Raw genomic sequence first — 18,585 nt, forward strand, 5'->3', positions numbered from 1 at the left:
GCTTAGCCACGAGAGAGCTCATTTTACAGTGGAAATAACAAAAGCTGGGAAGTCTTTATTATTATTATTATTATTATTATTATTATTATTATTATTATTATTATTATTATTATTATTATTATTATTATTATTATTATTATTATTATTACATTCAAACCCTGCTCCCACCAAGTGAACTTTGTGGTCGACAAACACCGTGTGCGTGGGTTTCCTCGCGGTTCTCCCGTTTCCTCCCACTTTCTTCATTCCACCATTTCATTCATTTCTCATCTTCATCGTCTCCTTTAGCCTAGCCGGCATAACCGTGGGACGTAAAACTCAAAAATTGCATTTCATATTATTATTATTATTATTATTATTATTATTATTATTATTATTATTATTATTATTATTATTATTATTATTATTATTATTATTATTATTATTATTATTACTATTATTATTATTATATCTAAGGAAGTCTGGTAGGACATATATTTCATGGCATAAGCATTCATCTGGAGGACTACTAAAACAAGGTAATTTTTGGTAAGGTAAATCTTTTCTTTTTTTTCTTCAACAAAGACTTCTAGTTTAACTTTTGTTTGTTTCTGTATAGCATAAAACATTTTTTAAAAAAACACATTACAGATTACATACTTGAAGCATGACTATTAAGCCTACCAACATATACAACGTACTTATTTTCACATATCATTTTATCGTCCAGTTAGTTGACATGACAAGCTTCTGCAAAGCAGTTATCAGTGGCTTTCCTTTACGTTGTTGCTTTTTTTTTTTTCGCTTGTAAAGGACGGTTTTTAATACAGGCTATTATTATACCTAGGTAATACAAATTGGTAGACGGTACTTCTACCTAACAGGGGAAGAACCCTGTTGAATCATAGTTCGAGTTTGTGTGTACGTACTGTAGGTACTAATACCGGTACGTCGGATGTATTAGTACGAAATCGTAGGTGTTATCTTCACTCTCTTCTTTTCCTTGCTAAACAACCCACCGTAAAAACGAAGAGTTATTCGCTGCTGTCAGTGTTGCGGAAAGCATTAGTGTGCTGGCTCTACACGAGGAAACAACATATACAGCCGCTCACTTCGTATCGCTCGCAAACCAACTCGCGCGAGTGTTTTTATTTTTCGGGCCACTTTTTTTGGAGTACAAGATTTTGTAGTGAACCGAAACTTAAGCTTATCTGCACATCTAGAACTTCATGTGTATGCAACGAAGATTTTAAAAGTCCAGAATTTAATTTATAAATTCAGAATTTGAAATCTCATAGTAACTTTTTTTAATTATTTAATTTTTTTTTGAAATTTTTGTTTTTCCTGGTGATTCCAATAAAGAAACGAAATGTTATCGAGTGGTGGTTTACAATGGCCAGATTATCTGGTAATTGCTGCATATTTTTTGGGTGTCCTCATTGTTGGATTGTGGGTAAGTACAAAAAGCAATTATTTATTAAATTATTATTTTTTTTAAAAAAAAAAAGAAACTAATTTGTATTTACAATCTTTTAAAGATCTTTGAGCTTGAAGCAAATGTGAGGTATGAAGGTCACTCGCAGGGCACAAATTTTATAAGGATATTATTATTAGTTGTAGTATTAGTATTACCCGTTATAAGTATTCTGTGCAGCAAAGTCATATCGGATTTTGCTGGGGAGCGGACAAAACTCTCCGATATAAGTTTCGCATTTTTTATAAGCATGTGATTACCCTAATCATCAAATTGTACATAAATCCCAAATTTAGGGGGCAATTGCCCCTTGGAACCTCAAATGATGCCTCTGGTTCTGCCATCATATGTTGGAAATCGAGAAATATTTATGCACTAATCTTTCCTTAATCTCTTCAACGTGCCGTGTTAATTGTGCGCTTTAACATAGTATATCAATATCAATGTTGTTACTCCATCGTACTTTAATGAAAATAATTTCCTCTTAGTAATGCCCACACACGTTTATTTATTTATTTATTTATTTATTTACTATTCCCAATATTGAAATCTACTATGGACAGATTTCATTCCTCTTAGATATCTTGCTCTTTTCTATTCTTCTCCAGGAGCTCGCTTGTGGCTAAGCAGTTGGCATACGGGACTTCTTCGTGGGAGATCCGCGGATTCGATTCCCGTCGGGAGCTCATGTGGTTGGGATTCCACGTTAAGCTGTAGGTCCAAATCTCATATAGACTCAATGCTGAAAGGGACGCTAAACTGAAATCAAATTAAATCAAATTCAATCTTCTCCACATTCTTATTTGAGTGGCGGCTCTTAAGGGAAGTCCCATCGGCAAAAATTAAACTTTTAATAGTTCAAAGTAAAGGAAGAAAATTTTTGTAAAATTCTAATTCTTGTATTCAGTTTAAGCAAATTTTCTTCAGTCTACATAACAATTTCCTAAATTTAAAGGATTATATATATATTCCTAGCTGTAGACTTCTTGTGTTTCCTTTCTTTTGAAGCTATACAAGTTTGTTTATTTATCGACCATGTTCCTTAAAGGTCACCACTCTCGAAGGCAATTTTTGTCTTTTAAATAAGGACATAGAAAACTATAGAAATATTTTTTAAAAAAAAATAAGTTTTACGTCCCACGATGGTTCAGTGGTAGCATGCTCACTTCTGATGTGATTCTGAGTCCCTATTACGATCCCCGGCCATGCGGTGGTGACCATCATATCTGCGGATTTTCTCGTTTCTATAATTTCCTTTCACATTCTCATCCCATTAATTACTTCATGAACATTCACTTTCATGAATAATCTATCTATCTTTAGTCTAAAGGGAAGAATTATGGAACATAAATCTATTAATTTCATTTTTTTAAAATTACATATTTCTACCAGTGATCATATTTATGACCTCTGTAACAAAATTTACCTTTAAAATTAAGTTTGCTTTTTATTCTAGAAGAATATATTTTTCTTTATTTTCTAAATAATCTCATCAAAAGCAATAATCTGATTAATACGAGGGGTATGCCGAAAATTTTTAGATTCTCTTTGAAAAATCAATTTATTTACATGTAACTTTTACAATTTCTCAAAATAGTCCCCATAAGCGTTAATACATTTTTTTGTTCTTAAAAAAACCACAAGTCAAATATTTTTGGAATATAAAAAAATTCACTATTATACGCTGCGAAAGCCTCTTCAATTGTTTGAAAACGGAGTCCTCGAAGATTTTTCTTGGGTTTTGGGAAGAAGACAAAGTCGCACGAAGCTAAATCTTGAAAATTAGCCGAGTGCGGTAGAATACGGGTTCCAATTTGCTGTTTAAAGTTTTCGCTGCCGTGTGTGGCTGTGCATTATTGCGAAGACAAAGATAGTGAGACAAACTGGAGACTATCGCTGGGCAGATCTCGAAGCTCCAACGACACTCGGAAGGCAATAAGTAACGTACCACTCTGCTGTCACTGTACGTCGATAATATAACTGTATAATCGCTACATGGTCACTCTTAGAGAAAAAAGTTGCCACTATAACTTGACCCACGCTCCGTGCTCGTTTAACTTTCAAAGGTGGAGCTTTATTTTGAAAACACCATACTGTCGACTGTTGTTTTGTTTCGGGATCATGGTTGCAATTCCATATTTCGTTAGCTGTGAAGATATTATAAACGTCTTTACTTTGCCCCTGCGAAAGTCATTTAAGCATACAGCGGCATTACTCCACGCGGTCATCCTTTTGTTCAGGCGTAAGAACATGTGGGCGCCTGAAACGCTGAAACTCTTTGAAAGGAGTAATGCCGCTGAAACGCTTGGAAAGGCCGAGATAATCTTTTATTATGGACCCAATCCACAAGATTTCTTACTGCTGCGACATTTTCATCCGTAACTGCGGTGTGGCTCATTTGTCAGGCTTTGTCACCCGCGTTTAAATTCTGCAAACCAATTAAAAACGGTTGCGTATGAAGGGGCAGAGTCCCGAAACACTTTTCTACACGATCATGGCACTGCTCTTGTATTAAACCGTACTTAAATCGTAAAAAGATTATTGCACGAAAATCATGTCGCTTGAGCTCCATTGTTGCCGACTGACAGGCTCAAACTAACCTGCACTTCCAGACCTCTAATTTTTAATAGACAGTTATACTTTTCACCACAATAGGGCATACACGTTTAAACATGATACGTTTCAGTAGGCAACGCTATTTGAATTTTAGTATCTAAAAACTTTCAGCATGCCCCTCGTACTTATCAAATCTAATTAGGTTTTGGGTAAAGCTAAAAAATAATTTCATATTTTTTTTATTTCTATGTGCATGTTACGCTTATTACATAAAGCATGAACCACGCAAAGTCATTGAAATAGTCACTTCCTGTTTGTTTGTGTTTGTGTTGAAAGGAATTCGGATGACAATAAGCGAAGCGACGTTAAGTGACACGCTAAAAAATGTGTTCATTTCATTAATACAAGGAAAAGTATGTTCGAAATGAAACCCCAACTGAAAATATTTTTAGATATATTTCCAGTTTTCGTTCCACAGCAGACTAAAGAAAACGAATGAGTAATAGAAGTGAACAATTATGGAAGGGGTTGGTGAAATGAGAATGTGAAAGGAAACGCGAGGACCTCAAGAAAATCTGAATACACAATGATGTACATCATAAACTCACTTGGCCTGGGATCGAACTTAGGACCCCTCACACCAGCCGCAGTGTCCCAATTTTCGTTATCGTAAGCATAAATTAAACGAAACGAACACTGTGATGACTGACTTTAATTTAAGGTGATAGCAGCTCGTCGGATTCAATAACTTCGCTTCAGTGATATCGGAACTCAGCCCTATTGATTTACAGTGCTTAGAGCGAAATTAAATTGCAGGACCATTTAGAGTTGCGTACGAGACAAGGGTTCAGGCTGTGGGAATGCGGCGTAGGATCGAAACTGCGTAGCATCGAAACTGCGTACGATCGAAAACTTCAGCTCAAAACCTGTTTCGATCCTACGCAGTTTCGATCGTACGCAGTTTCGACGCTACGCAGTTTCGACGCTACGCAGTTTCGACCGTACGCAGTTTCGATCCTACGCATGTAACCCTCAGGCTGTTTCGTCCAGGCCGGTAGCCAGCCCAAAAATGTAGGGGGAGGGGCGGTAGAAGTTAGGGGGCCTGATCCAACCATATTATAGTTCATCGCCATATTATAGTTCATTTGCAAGCCTACCGTGAAAATTTTAGGGAGCAGCAAAAATTTAGGGGGCCGGCCCCCTAGACCACCGTGGATACGGGCCTGGTTTCGTCTCAAAAATAGGTAAAAGTAATGTCTCGTTTCAGAAACTATGTCTGTTTCTATCGGAAGAACTATCACGTCGGAAAAATTGTTTCACGTACTACGTCATGGCCAACCAACCCTAGGGTCGATAATATAGATGAGAATTCCATAACCAACTTATTTTCTTCCAACTTTGACTTATTCATTAAATGATAGTGATATCCCAGTCTTACAAAATGGTGGTTGATCGTCTTTTAAATATTCTGAGTCCAAAGAAAGTAGTAGAAAATGGATCGATCTGGCTCAGACCTGGCTCATACTACACGGAGAAAAAAAAATGTAGGTGGCATACTTAAAAACGTAGGTTACATTCGTAATTCCTGTAGTTTCTGGACTTAACGTACAACCGTAAATAACATCCTGCAGCAAACGTATAGCTGAGAAAGCATGTATTATACGCACTGTCTGCATAAGTGCAATGACGTCATTCGTGTGACGTCATCTGCAGTAACAAGTATATACGGAGGTGATATCTAGCTTTGTGACGTCAGGACCATATACAGCATATTAGTTAATAATGATGACACACGCTGACTCTCAGGACAGAGCATAATTTCAAGTAATATGTATTATACGCTATGTACGTATGTTTCTTGCGTTCAACCCCGAGACAGCATCTATATTGTACTTATGCACCGTACGTACGACTAGATACAGTGTAAGTATTGTACGTATGTATTATACAGATTTTCCTTATGTCGCACACAGCTTGTCCAGATACAGCATACAGAATATCCGTATGCACCATACAGAGTGCACATATGTAGCTTACAGACTGTCTGCATGCAGCATATAGATGATACGTACGTCGCGTACAGGTTGGCCATATGTAATGTATGGATTGGGTGTATGTAGCTTATAGGTTGTTTGTCTGAAGTATACGGATTTTACGTATGTCGCATACGTATTGCCTTTTTGTAATATACGGATTGGACGTATGCAGTATATAGATTATACGTATGTTTCTTGCGTTCAACCCCAAGACAGCATCTATATTGTACTTGTGCCCCGTACGTACGACTAGATACAGTATACGTAATGTACGTATGTATTATACAGATTTTCCTTATGTCGCACACAGCTTGTCCCGATACAGCATACAGAATATCCGTATGCACCATACAGAGTGCACATATGTAGCTTATAGACTGTCTGCATGCAGCATATAGATTATACGTATGTCCCGTACAGGTTGGCCATATGTAATGTATGGATTGGATGTATGTAGCTTATAGATTGTCCATATGAAATATACGGATTTTACCTGTATCGCATACGTATTGCCTTGTTGTAATATATGGATTGGACATATTCAGGATCTAGATTGTACGTATAGTGCACCATTATTGAAGTGCTACAACATACTGCAAAATGCATGATACATTCTTACTGTAATGTTGTCGCATATTGTTTTTCTCTGTATGGAAACAAAAATAGTTTAAAATATGGTTGATCTCCTTTGTGCCAATAATAATAAAATTAACAATACTACACTTTTCAAATCTTAGTTTGGAGCAGTGAAACTGTCAAAAGAAATGTATTTACCTGCAGGGTGTCCTGTAAGTTTGAGCTTCCTGCTAATTCGTTGGAAAGCTACTGCAAAGCCAAGTGTTGAAAAGTGACACAAGCGTTAATTTTAAAATTATTGGCACAAAGAAGGTTAACCATATGTTAAACTATTTTCGTTTTCATACAGAGTAAATCAATATGTGATATATTACTGTAAGAATTTATCATATGGTTTGCAGTTAGTTAGTTGCAGCACTTCAATAATAATGCAAAATGCACAGCCATATACAATCCTATATTCAAACTCAAACAAGATTTACGTACAATCATTTATTAAGCTGTTATCATCCATTGCTTGTACGATATAAAGATTATTTTACCTCATTCTTTTCCTTAATAGTATCTTCTTCTAAAGTGCAGTTGTTACCACAAGAGGCCTGAATAGAATTTTCCAGAAATAACTTCTCTGTACATTTTAATTAACAGGTATGTTTTTTTTGTTTTTTTTTAATATCGCAATAATTAAAATTATGCTGACAGCCGAAAACGTGTTCGCTCACAAGAGATTCCTACTCAGTACTCGCCATTAAAAATGCGACACCAAGAAGGAGACTGGGTAGCTGCACCAAAGTTCCCAGGCAGATACCTAATAGTAAGTGCAGAATATTCTTAACCGTCCGCTGTATTCGCTGTGACAACGTGGTGACAGCGGAGGCGTTGTGCAGCCATCGACTAAACATATTTATCCTTCCCTGCTCTAGACATTCTGCAAATTTGGACTTTCCGGGATGCATCCTTCTTAGTGCAACATTTTAAGCAACGAGCAGTTTAACAGTCTCATACATTGCTTAAAGAAAGAGCAATGATTCTCAGAATTACTCAGAAGATATATATGCAATAATTTAAAACGGTTATTTCAATCTTTGCAATTCAGAGCACGAAAAGAAGTATAGCTAAAGGAACACTGATTTTAGCCAGATAGTAAACTCAATCACACTCAGTACCATTAGTTGCTTGGTGTTATCCGTAAGTCAGAGATCATGGTATCTCATTTCGTGTAGATTTTTACATTTGTTTAATGCTAAAAATGTATTTTATCGCTAATTGAACCCAGTACCATATATATACCGACAGGACGTACCTTAGTCACAAGGTGACATGAGTGAAACACTAAACTGTTCGATTGACACCTGCGGCCTTGTCAACCCTAGAGAAAGTTACAAAGTGATTAAGTAAATACGGAACATAGTTCATACAAAGTATAGCGATGTATGAAGTCTCCGTTTCATATGACTTGGATAAAGGACACATCTGAAATATCAACAAAGAAATATATAATGATTTCTCTGGATAATTTGGATTAGTCCAGAATTCGAACACATACGTTGGTAAGTCCAACGTTTTTTTTAATATATATATATATATACTTCTTTCTTCGGATTCCCAATAAAGTTGACTACTGAAAAGCTGAGTTATAGATTCTATATTAAAACAACTTCGCTAGACATGTTCAGTATACACATTGCCTTACATACAGAACAATACATTAGTTCTTAATGCATGTCTGAAATAATAGTGCTTCGTATAGAATTTTACTTCATCCAATCGTAATAGCACAAAGATAAAAAATATTGCGAGGGATAATATTCTTATTACAGAGAAAAAGAGTTGAAATGACTTAACACTAACATTTTCTTTAAACAGAGATAATATTTTATTCTAATTTATGGAAGAAAGAAATAATAATTTGTAGTACAGTATTTTTATTAGGGTTATATATTCGTACAAAAGAATGTAAATACAATTGGGTCTGTCTTCAGAAAGAACGTACTTTTAGCCACAACCTACACTGCTTCTTTTCACCGTCTTCCAAGCAGAATCCTGGTTTTGTTTTGATGCACGAAATACCTGAAACAAAAATCAGAAAATATTTAAAATATTAAATTCAGTGTGCTTAACTTGGTTGTACTTAACAATACAAAGTATCTTAACATTTTTGAGATTAAATGGACAAAATCTGTTCCGTCAGGTATGGACTTTTGGGTTGCACGTAGAAAAATTATGAAGTGTTTATTGATGCTGAACAACAACTCAAAATGTATTACTATTCAAAAGTAAGTGGGTACCCCAATGGTGTTCGAGGTACCATGGGGTATCTAATGTCTGTATTTTTTTAGATATGTGGAAATGTATGTCTCTAAAATGTAGGGAACTGACATTTGTTTACCGAAAACCTCAACTCGGTAAGCCTTAGGGATATTGAGATATGGGAAAATAAAGAGCGACACCATAGAAGTGTGGGGTTTGCGTACTAGGTGGTGCAGTTTTGTAAACGTAATTACGAGGGCTTACAACAACCTCAAAAGTAGTTTCAATTAAATACACTACACACACGCCCTGATGGGGGTTTTCGGGTGTCATGATATTCGCAGAACTCATTTCTAAATATTCTAAAATATGTCTTAATAACGTTTTAAATAACGTTAGAGGTGTGTGTTTACCGAAACCGCAAGTCGGTACGCCTAACAGTTACCGAAATATGATGAAATAAAAAGCGACACCATAGGTACGTGGAGCTTGCATATTAGACAGTACAATTTAGAAAATTAATTAAAATATGACTATCAAGATATTGTCAAATAAAGAGAGGATCCATACAGTTATGGGGTTTTCGTGTTAGGTGGTAAAATTTCCGAAACCGGTCATGGAAAGTTAATAAGCATCAGTATCAATTTCATCTTAAAATAATTAGGTATTTCCATGGAGTTTAAGAACATCATGGGGTCTACCAAGATTAAATTTTAAAAGTTTTGGAAAATATATTTTGACATTTGTAAAGAGTACCGTATTAGAAATATGTATTTACCTAAAACTTCCAGCTAGTACATCTAGCAGCTAGAGAGACACCATACACCATCTTGAAATTTCAGAAAACAATTATTAATCCTAACAAAAGTTAAATAAGATGGTACTTATATGGGTTAAGTGAGTACCTCAGACTCGTCAGTACAATTTCGATCGAAAGATTAATTCAGCTCTAAATTTTCTTTGGACAATTCCAAGCGTTCATCGGGCTCTGAAATAAAGTGAACATTTTTTGTCAATATCTAATATAGCAAGCGAGATATAAGGAATTATGTATTTTATGACGTCGTAAAAATAGAGACCCACCTGGATTTGTACTTTTGAGTATTTGCTGTAAGAAGAAGAAATTTCAGAAAACAACCGTATATACCTTAATAGACAATTAAATGGGCGGGGCACAGTGGCTTAGTGGTAGAGTGCTTACCTCTGGTGTATTGGGTTCTTGGTTCGATCCACGGCCAAGTCTGTTTGTAGTGGACATCGTATTCGTGGGTTTTCTCGGGGTACTCTCTTTCCTCCCACCTTTGCATTCCATCAATTCTGTCAACAACATTCACTTGCTTTAATCATAATCTCCCTGAGACTAAAATGCATAATCGTGGGTCGCTACACTGAAATATTTCCTTTTATTTAATTTTAAAATTAAATAGGGAGTTAAGTATGATCGTATTTCTATGGGTTAAGTGAATACTCCAATAGTTTCTGCAAAAAAAAAAAAAAGATTAGTTAAATACCCTACCACTAAGCTACTGTGTCCCCGCCCACTGAATTGTCTATTAAGGTATATACAGTAGTTTTCTGAATTTTTTTCTTATAGGAAAGACCCAAAAGTACAAATCCATAAAAATATCTATTTTTACGTCATAAAATATATAATTCCTTATATCTTAGTTACTATCTTAGATATTGACAGCGAATTTTCATTCTTTTGCACAGCTCGATGAACCCTTGGAATTGCCTGAAGAAAACCTAGGACTGAACTAATCTTTCGATCGAAATTGTACTGAGGTACTGATTTAACCCATAGAAGTACCATCTTATTTAATTTTGTTGCGACCAATAATTGTTTCCGAAATTTCAAGCTTTTATTTCACAGTGTTTCTCCAGATGTTAGATGTACTAGCTGGAAATTTTGGGTAAATACATATTTCAAATACTGTTTACAAATGTCAGATTATATTTTCAAAAGCTTTTAAAATTTAATTTTGGTAGACTCCATGATGTTCTAACACCCCATGAAGATATCTAATTACTTTAAGATGAAATTGCTACTGGTGTTTATTAACTTTCCATGACCGATTTCGGAAATTTTAGCATCTAACACGAAAATCCCATACCTGTATTGGTCCTCTCTTTATTTGACAACATCTTGATAGCCGTTAGTCATATTTTAATTCAATTTCCGAATTGTAGCGTCAAGTATGCAAGCCCCACATACCTATAGTTTATTCCCCCCCCAAAAAATCAGTTCTTTACATTTTAGAGACATGTATTTCCATATATCTAAAATGCAGAAATTAGGTACCGCATTGGAACCCCATTGGAGTACTTACTCACTTTTGCATAGCAAGGTAAAAACGCCAGTGGTTCTCACTTTAAGTTTGAAAACATACTATTTTGTCTCTTCTCTGAGCATCGTGAATCTGTCGGAGCTGTACCATAGTTGGAAAGACTCACTGATCCTTCCTATAGTGACCATGTAGTCAGAATTCAAAAAGGAGTAGCCCTTGAAGGAAAAACAATATTTTAAAATCCTTGCACCAGTAGTCGTCACCTTAAAATCACAATGTTCCAGTAGTAGTCAGGATTTTCTACCAGTGTTCATCACTCAAATAACTTGACAATTTATTCAAAAACGCACTGTGTATCAGTTTAGGGTTGAGAATACAATATAACGTAGTAAGCTTAATAACTTTGCATCACTTTTAGCACTCAAGAAAGAAAATAAAAACGTTTTTACATACTTTTTAAAGCAATTTCAGAAAGAAAAATGTTAACTAAATTCAAAAGTTAACTGTATATCACTTCCACGTTGAGTACAATATTAAATACTATGTTTAATAACTGTACGTCACTTTAAACTCTCGAGAATGAACATCAACGTTTGTACATACATTTTAAAAACAATCTGAGAAACAAAATAAGTTAACTGAATTCAAAATTTAATTATACATCACCTTAAGCTTAAGAATACACTATAAAATGCTGAGATTAATAAAAAATGAAATCTAAGTTTAACGTCCCACGGTTATGCCGGTTAGGATAAGGAGACGGTGATAATGAGAAATGAATGAAATGGTGGAATGAAGAAAGTGGGAATAAACGGGAGAACCCCGAGAAAACCCACGAGCAAGGTGTTTGTCCACCACAAAGTCCACCAAAGAAATATCGAAAAATACAGCAATATCGAAATATAAACAATATCAAAAATCGAAAATATAGAAATATGAAAGAGATAATGTTAAAAAAATATGGATATATCGAACAAAAATGGATATATGATCTTGGAATACGATTTGGTGGAATAATGAGGGAGAAAAATAATCATTGATTAAATATTAAATTGAAAAGAAATAAGAGCCTGACGCTCAAATACTTATCTATCCGGCACCCATCTTGATCCCCATAAAATATCATGAAGTGCTTCATTGATTCTAAACCCAATAATAGTAATTTAACAATAAACACAATATATAATTTACTACGCACCTTGAAATGTAGAAATTAATGATTGTAATCCCCAGCTTTCCAATAGACTTTGATTTCTCCAAATGAAGATTCGGATATCTTGTTTCTTCTCAAGCAATAATGGGTTACAATAATCAGTTGCAGTCCAAAGCCAAGTCACTAAGTTAAGCATAAATATAAAAGAATTCATTAGTTAGATGCATACAAAATCCTACGCATGTAAATCCGAATCTACTTGTATTAAATTGTAAATTTAAACAAACTAAATTATACTACAGTTATAGTGACATCAAACATACATTAAATAAGGTATACAGGGTGTCTCAAAAGTCCCCTGACATAGGGTAACTGTTATTATCAGAGTTACAACAGAATGTAGGAGGGAAAAGCATATCCAATTATGATGTTTTCAATCTAAAGTGAAGGAATTTTTAAAATCGGATGGCCCGTTTGCGCTGTACACTCTCTATGCGCCCAATGTGAAATGAAAATGCAACGTTGCCATTTACCTGGATCCACAACAGAAGTGAGTGAAGTTACTGTCTTTTACGCTAACATGTCGATGGCCAGCCCCCGTTTCAAACAGTAACTTCATTCACTTATGTCGTGGGTCCAGGTAAATGACAACGTTGCATTTTCATTTAAAATTGGGTGCATAAAAAGTATACAGCACATTCATCTTGTCCGATTTTTTAAGAAAGTGTTCACTTTAGATTGAAAACGTCATATTTCGAGATGTTTTTCCTCTTACATTTTGTCGTCAGGGAACCTATGTCAGGGAACGTTTGAGACATCCTGTATACATCATAAGAAGTTCCTTTCTAAATTCTACACGGATGTGGTTTCATTGAATGTGAGGTGGGTGATACACATTAGGCCTTTTGGGAGTACGTCACACGGACGACCGTAATTTTGTGTTCAAAATTTTTATGAACTGGTGGGATATGTGATACATATGGCCACGGGCTAGAATTTTCTCAGTATGTCAAATATGCAATCAGATTTCATGCAATCAGATTCCATGCTTAATTTGGTGAAAAGCTATTGCCAATTGAACGTTACATTTACCTCTTTCTTGCAGATGTTGAACCATGCCGTTAGCACGTGAGGAATGGATCGAAATAATCAAACTGTGGGGCAGGAGGAGTATATGTGCAGTGGTTGCCGATTGCAGAGTCATCCACAATATGACTCTGTGTCACATGTTTCAGTGTCACAGTAATTAACTAAATTTGAGAAGACGGGCACATTCGTGAACATACATCGTAGCGGTTCAAACTCGCGGGACCTTGTTCCTTCCCCATTTTGAACCGGTACATGAAAATGCCATTTACTCCATGTTTGCCTGCGCCGATTTTGAAAATTCCTTCACTAATCGATTTCTCCCGTCGAGTACTACAAGAATCAGTTAAAATCTCGCGGGCCCTTTTTTCTTCCCCATTTTGAACCGGTACATGAAAATGCGATTTTCTTCATGCTTGCCTGCGCCGATTTTGAACATCCCTTCACTAATCGATTTCTCTCGTCGAGTACTACAAGAATCAGTTAAAATCTCGCGGGCCCTTTTTTCTTCCCATTTTGAACCGGTACCTGAAAATGCGATTTTCTTCATGCTTGCCTGCGCCGATTTTGAACATTCCTTCACTAATCGATTTCTCTCGTCGAGTACTACAAGAATCAGTTAAAATCTCGCGGTCCTTTTTTCTTCTCATTTTGAACCGGTACCTGAAAATGCGATTTTCTTCATGTTTGCCTGTGCCGATTTTGAAAATTCTTTCAGTAATCTATTTCTGTCGTCGAGTACTTCAAGAATCAGTTAAAATCTCGCGGGCCCTTTTTTCTTCCCCATTTTGAACCGGTACATGAAAATGCGATTTTCTTCATGCTTGCCTGCGCCGATTTTGAACATTCCTTCACTAATCGATTTCTCTCGTCGAGTACTACAAGAATCAGTTAAAACCTCGCGGTCCTTTTTTCTTCCCATTTTGAACCGGTACCTGAAAATGCGATTTTCTTCATGTTTGCCTGTGCCGATTTTGAAAATTCTTTCAGTAATCTATTTCTGTCGTCGAGTACTACAAGAATCAGTTAAAATCTCGCGGGCCCTTTTTTCTTCCCCAAGCCAATATTTTTTGTATATTTTGAATGTATTCAAGTATGGAACAAAAGTATTATATAATTCCCTTAGTAGGCTTCTCAACTTAATATTTTTCAACTTAAATTTTATTTTAATTATTTATTTTCTTGTGACTCAATATTTAATTGCAATCGTTCATTGGGGAGAAGGGTGGCCATTCTCAAATATATAAATATAGTATTCTTAAAATTTATGTGTTCTCGTACTATTAGTTTCTTCCACTAGACCTGGAAATTGCAAAATTAATACCTGGAAAACCTGGAAAATTCAGGAAAATTGAGTTCCATATTTATCTATGAACACTGCTATTTACAATTTTTTTCGAATAGGGAGAACTGTACAAAAGGGTGTTTTGGGAATGGTATAACAATAGGTTTCTGGGAGTGTTGTTCGAAATGAAATCTTTCTGGGAGTGTTGTTCGAAATGAAATCTTTAAGTTTTACGTCCCACTATTATACTGGCTAGGCTAAAGATAACGGGGTGTTGTTCGGTGGGGGTCAATGTTGCAAATTTTGGGTAAAGTCGCTAAATAAGGGGAATTCGACCTCAACGATAGCGTAGGTTGACCATAAAATTTTCAGTTAAAAACGGGACAGGTTCTTGCAACCCTAGACTTTTAGATCTACCTTTGTTCTTATCAGTGCCTTGATATCAGATTTCCTCCTCTCTCTCTTTGTTACAGAGCGGGTACTTATCAAAAAGGAAAGACACGTTGAAATTTGTTCGACACACAACCAACTGCTAAAACCTCTGCTGCCTTTCGAGCAGTACTGCGAACTATAGAGTATGTTTAATATAGGGAATTTCAGTTCAATTTTTGCCGCTTTGTTATTATTTATACTTTTAAAAGGAGTAAAGGTATTGGGTTTGTTATTTACTTCTTTCATTTACATAAAACGGGACGAATACTACTTTTTTCCATCTACTGACGGAACGGCCGCGACACGCCCCTAAAACGGGACTGTCTCGGTCAAAACGGGACGTATGGTCGCCCTACGATAGCGACAAAAAAAAATTCCGATTGGAGACTTTTTTGGGTGATTTTTAAATGACGATTTACCTACTTACACATTTAGCGACTTTTTGCTGCAAACAAAATGTTCATCTGTAGAGAAGCATTATTAGTTCAAAACAGTTTTTTCTGTTTGTTTGTTTTAATCAGCGCAAGTGATGAAGAGTTTGAAAATACAGCGTCAGGGCCGGCGCGAGGGGGGATCGAGCCGTGCCACCGCCCAGGGCGGCACGTCTAGTGGGCGGCAAAATTTGAAAAAGAAAAGAATATTATTAAAATATAATGCTTCGTAATAGGCCCACATGGAAAAATAAAATTGTGTTCCCTGAGAATGTAATTTAAACTTACTTCACTCAGATTCAGGAAATTCAAAGCATTCCCCCTCATTTTCAATTATCAAACTACTAGCCACAGGTATCTCGTTCAAGATTTCCCTTGCAGCAGCGTAGATAAGATTTTCAGCTAGAGCGGATAAGATTGTCAAGTGTCTTTTATATTTTTTTTCTATTCAGCAATATTCTAACGCTCCACTCCAAGTACGCAAAAGGTACACTCCCACTTGAGACAGGCGGTTCTAGCCTACAGCACCTAGAGACATTTAGGTTTTAGCAGCGAGTTTTTAACCAATTTACAAATTGTTCATTATCATGTCTTATCAACAATATATATAAATATATATATAATTGTTTTTATATTTAAGCAATACAAATCATGGCCGAACACATTAAAAGAACCATGGGAGGGCAAAATAAATGCGACCATTACTGAGGAAAAGATGTCCAAAATTTTTTAAATTCCTATTCTTAGTGAGTAAATTGAAAGTAAAATACTGTTTTTGTTGAGAGCTGCAACATATTATACTATAGTGCTAGACTGTACACCAGATATTTCTGGTACAAAGGATCGTTCGTTTTGTACAAATCACATACAATAATGGAGAATGGCTTACAAAAATTTGCGAACACTTTCTTGGTTTCGTACCAGTAAAAGACATCACTGGTCTAGCTAGAACTGACAGAAGTAATAATTAAACGGCTAAAAGAAATGAACTTCTATCGAAGATATGAAGGGCCAAAGATATGACAATAGTTCCAATATGAAAAGAAAAAATAAATTCTCAAGATTTACATGTTTCTTTACTAAACTTTATCGTTAACGATGTAGCCACAACATCTCAAGTCCACCGTTTCATTTTTTTTTTTTTTTTTTGTATAGTTAAAAAAAAGTTTCTGACTTCTTTTCTGCGTCAGTTCAACGTTGGGCCATACTAAAGGAACCTATTAGCAGCCTCACTTTAAAACCATTCAGCACCACAAGATGGGAGAGTCGAGTTGATGCTCTGACTTCACTTAGATATCAAATAGAGGCTTATGATACCTTACTTCAAATAAGTAACGACAATATAATAGAATGATCGCCCATGATGTTCTGTGTATAGCAAACCACCTGCGTGGCTTTACTTTCTTTACTCACTCGTTATGTGGTATGACTTTTCACTCCACATAAACATAGTAAACAAAAGTGTGTTTGATCCAGTAGGGTTTCTTTAAAACAAATCTGAGAACTTTCAGAGGAGCAGAAATGATGCAAAGTTTCAACCTTGCTTAATTGATGCGATGGAGTTGGCATCAGCATTAGATATGGATGATCCATGGATAGGCAATACAGTGCACGCTCGAAGTCGAAAGAAGAGACAGTTTCAATAGAAGGCAGAAGATGAAGCTATTGAAGATCCACAAACAAGATACAAGATCGATTTTTATTACAAACTTCTAGACGTGATTGTGTTAGATTTAAGAGAAAGGTTTGGGCAATTTAAACATCACAGCGAGTATTTCGATTTTCTTTACGATATAAATAATCTGAACGATATGCCACCTGAACTTTTGTCTGAAAAGTGCCTGCATTTTAATACGCGAAGAATCGAAAGATATTAACCCGTGATTTGAAAGACGAACTGAAACTATTAACCGCTATAATTAAGCCTAAAAGTTCATCAAAAGAGACTAAAATTAATCAAGAAATATGACTTTGCTCCCTATGTCAGTGTTGCAGTTATGATTTGGTTTATCTTACCAGTAACCGTGGCAAGTTGAGAAAGAAATTTTTCGAAACTTACTCTAAGCTTATTAAAAACTATCTACATTCTTCCATATCTCAAACACGTTTAAGTGCTCTAGTGATGATATCAATGGAACATCAATTGGCTGAAACATTGGACTACGCGAATGTGATAAAGGAATTTGCTCATACCAAAACAAGAAAAGTTTTTTCAATTAAACTATGTTAAATTGTGTATTTCTATTGTGTTTTAGTACATTATAAGTCTTAAGCTAATTACTTACTTTTGCCGTAATATTTGACTCACTATATTATCTTTTTGCTCCATACTCTATTGGAAACACCTTTTGATATAAAATAAGCTTAAAAATTAAAATTCTTAGTCGAACTAAAGCATACATTAAAAAAAAAACTGTATGCCCTGCTGTATATCACGTACAGAAATCGAGCATACTGAATATTGTGTCATGTATGGAGTCGTTTAAATATTAAAGCATTCGAGAGAGGCAGTTCAATTTTTTGTTTACTTTTCCTTTTCATACATGTTTTTAAATATGGTATCTTACTTTTTCTTAATATCTGAATGTCTTCTGTCAAAATAAGGTTTGTGGATTAAAGGGGCGGCATTTGAAAGTACCGCCCAGGGCGGCAAAACTGCTAGCGCCGGCCCTGTACAGCGTACTCACTACTCCACAATCCTGCATTGTTATGTTACCCTTGCCCTCTAACGAAGAATAACTACAAACTTGATGTCCTTTAGTTCGCCGAGTTTCCGTTGAGAGACACACGTAATACATCATTACCGATAGCAACAAGATTAGCTATAGATGCGTGAATAAAGGCGAAGAAGGTGTTTGTTATATTTGTCCTCTGGGGTCTTTTAATTATTCTGCACGTTTTCTTTTACAAAAAATTGCTTAACGTAAGTACTGTAGTGTTAATTATTTCGGAACTATTTTGACCACAACATGAACAAAAGTACCCGAAACAACCTGAAATGATCCCTAAATTAAAGGATTGGTTGCGCTCTGTTTACAA

General features: G+C 35.6%; 1 protein-coding gene across 1 annotated transcript in view; it reads left to right on the forward strand.

Moving 5' to 3' along the window:
* The first annotated feature begins 1,005 nt into the window (after positions 1-1,005).
* LOC145694033 (sodium/mannose cotransporter SLC5A10-like) overlaps positions 1,006-18,585 on the forward strand; it is an 80,368-nt gene continuing 62,788 nt past the window's right edge. Inside the window, exon 1 of the mRNA XM_081770171.1 lies at positions 1,006-1,432. Within this exon, the coding sequence (XP_081626297.1) occupies positions 1,349-1,432 (84 nt within the window). The 5' untranslated portion in view covers positions 1,006-1,348. The remainder of the gene's footprint in view (positions 1,433-18,585) is intronic.

Source organism: Thermobia domestica, chromosome 9 (genome assembly GCF_964235325.1).
Source record: "Thermobia domestica chromosome 9, izTheDome1.hap1.1, whole genome shotgun sequence".
NCBI lineage: Eukaryota > Metazoa > Arthropoda > Insecta > Zygentoma > Lepismatidae > Thermobia > Thermobia domestica.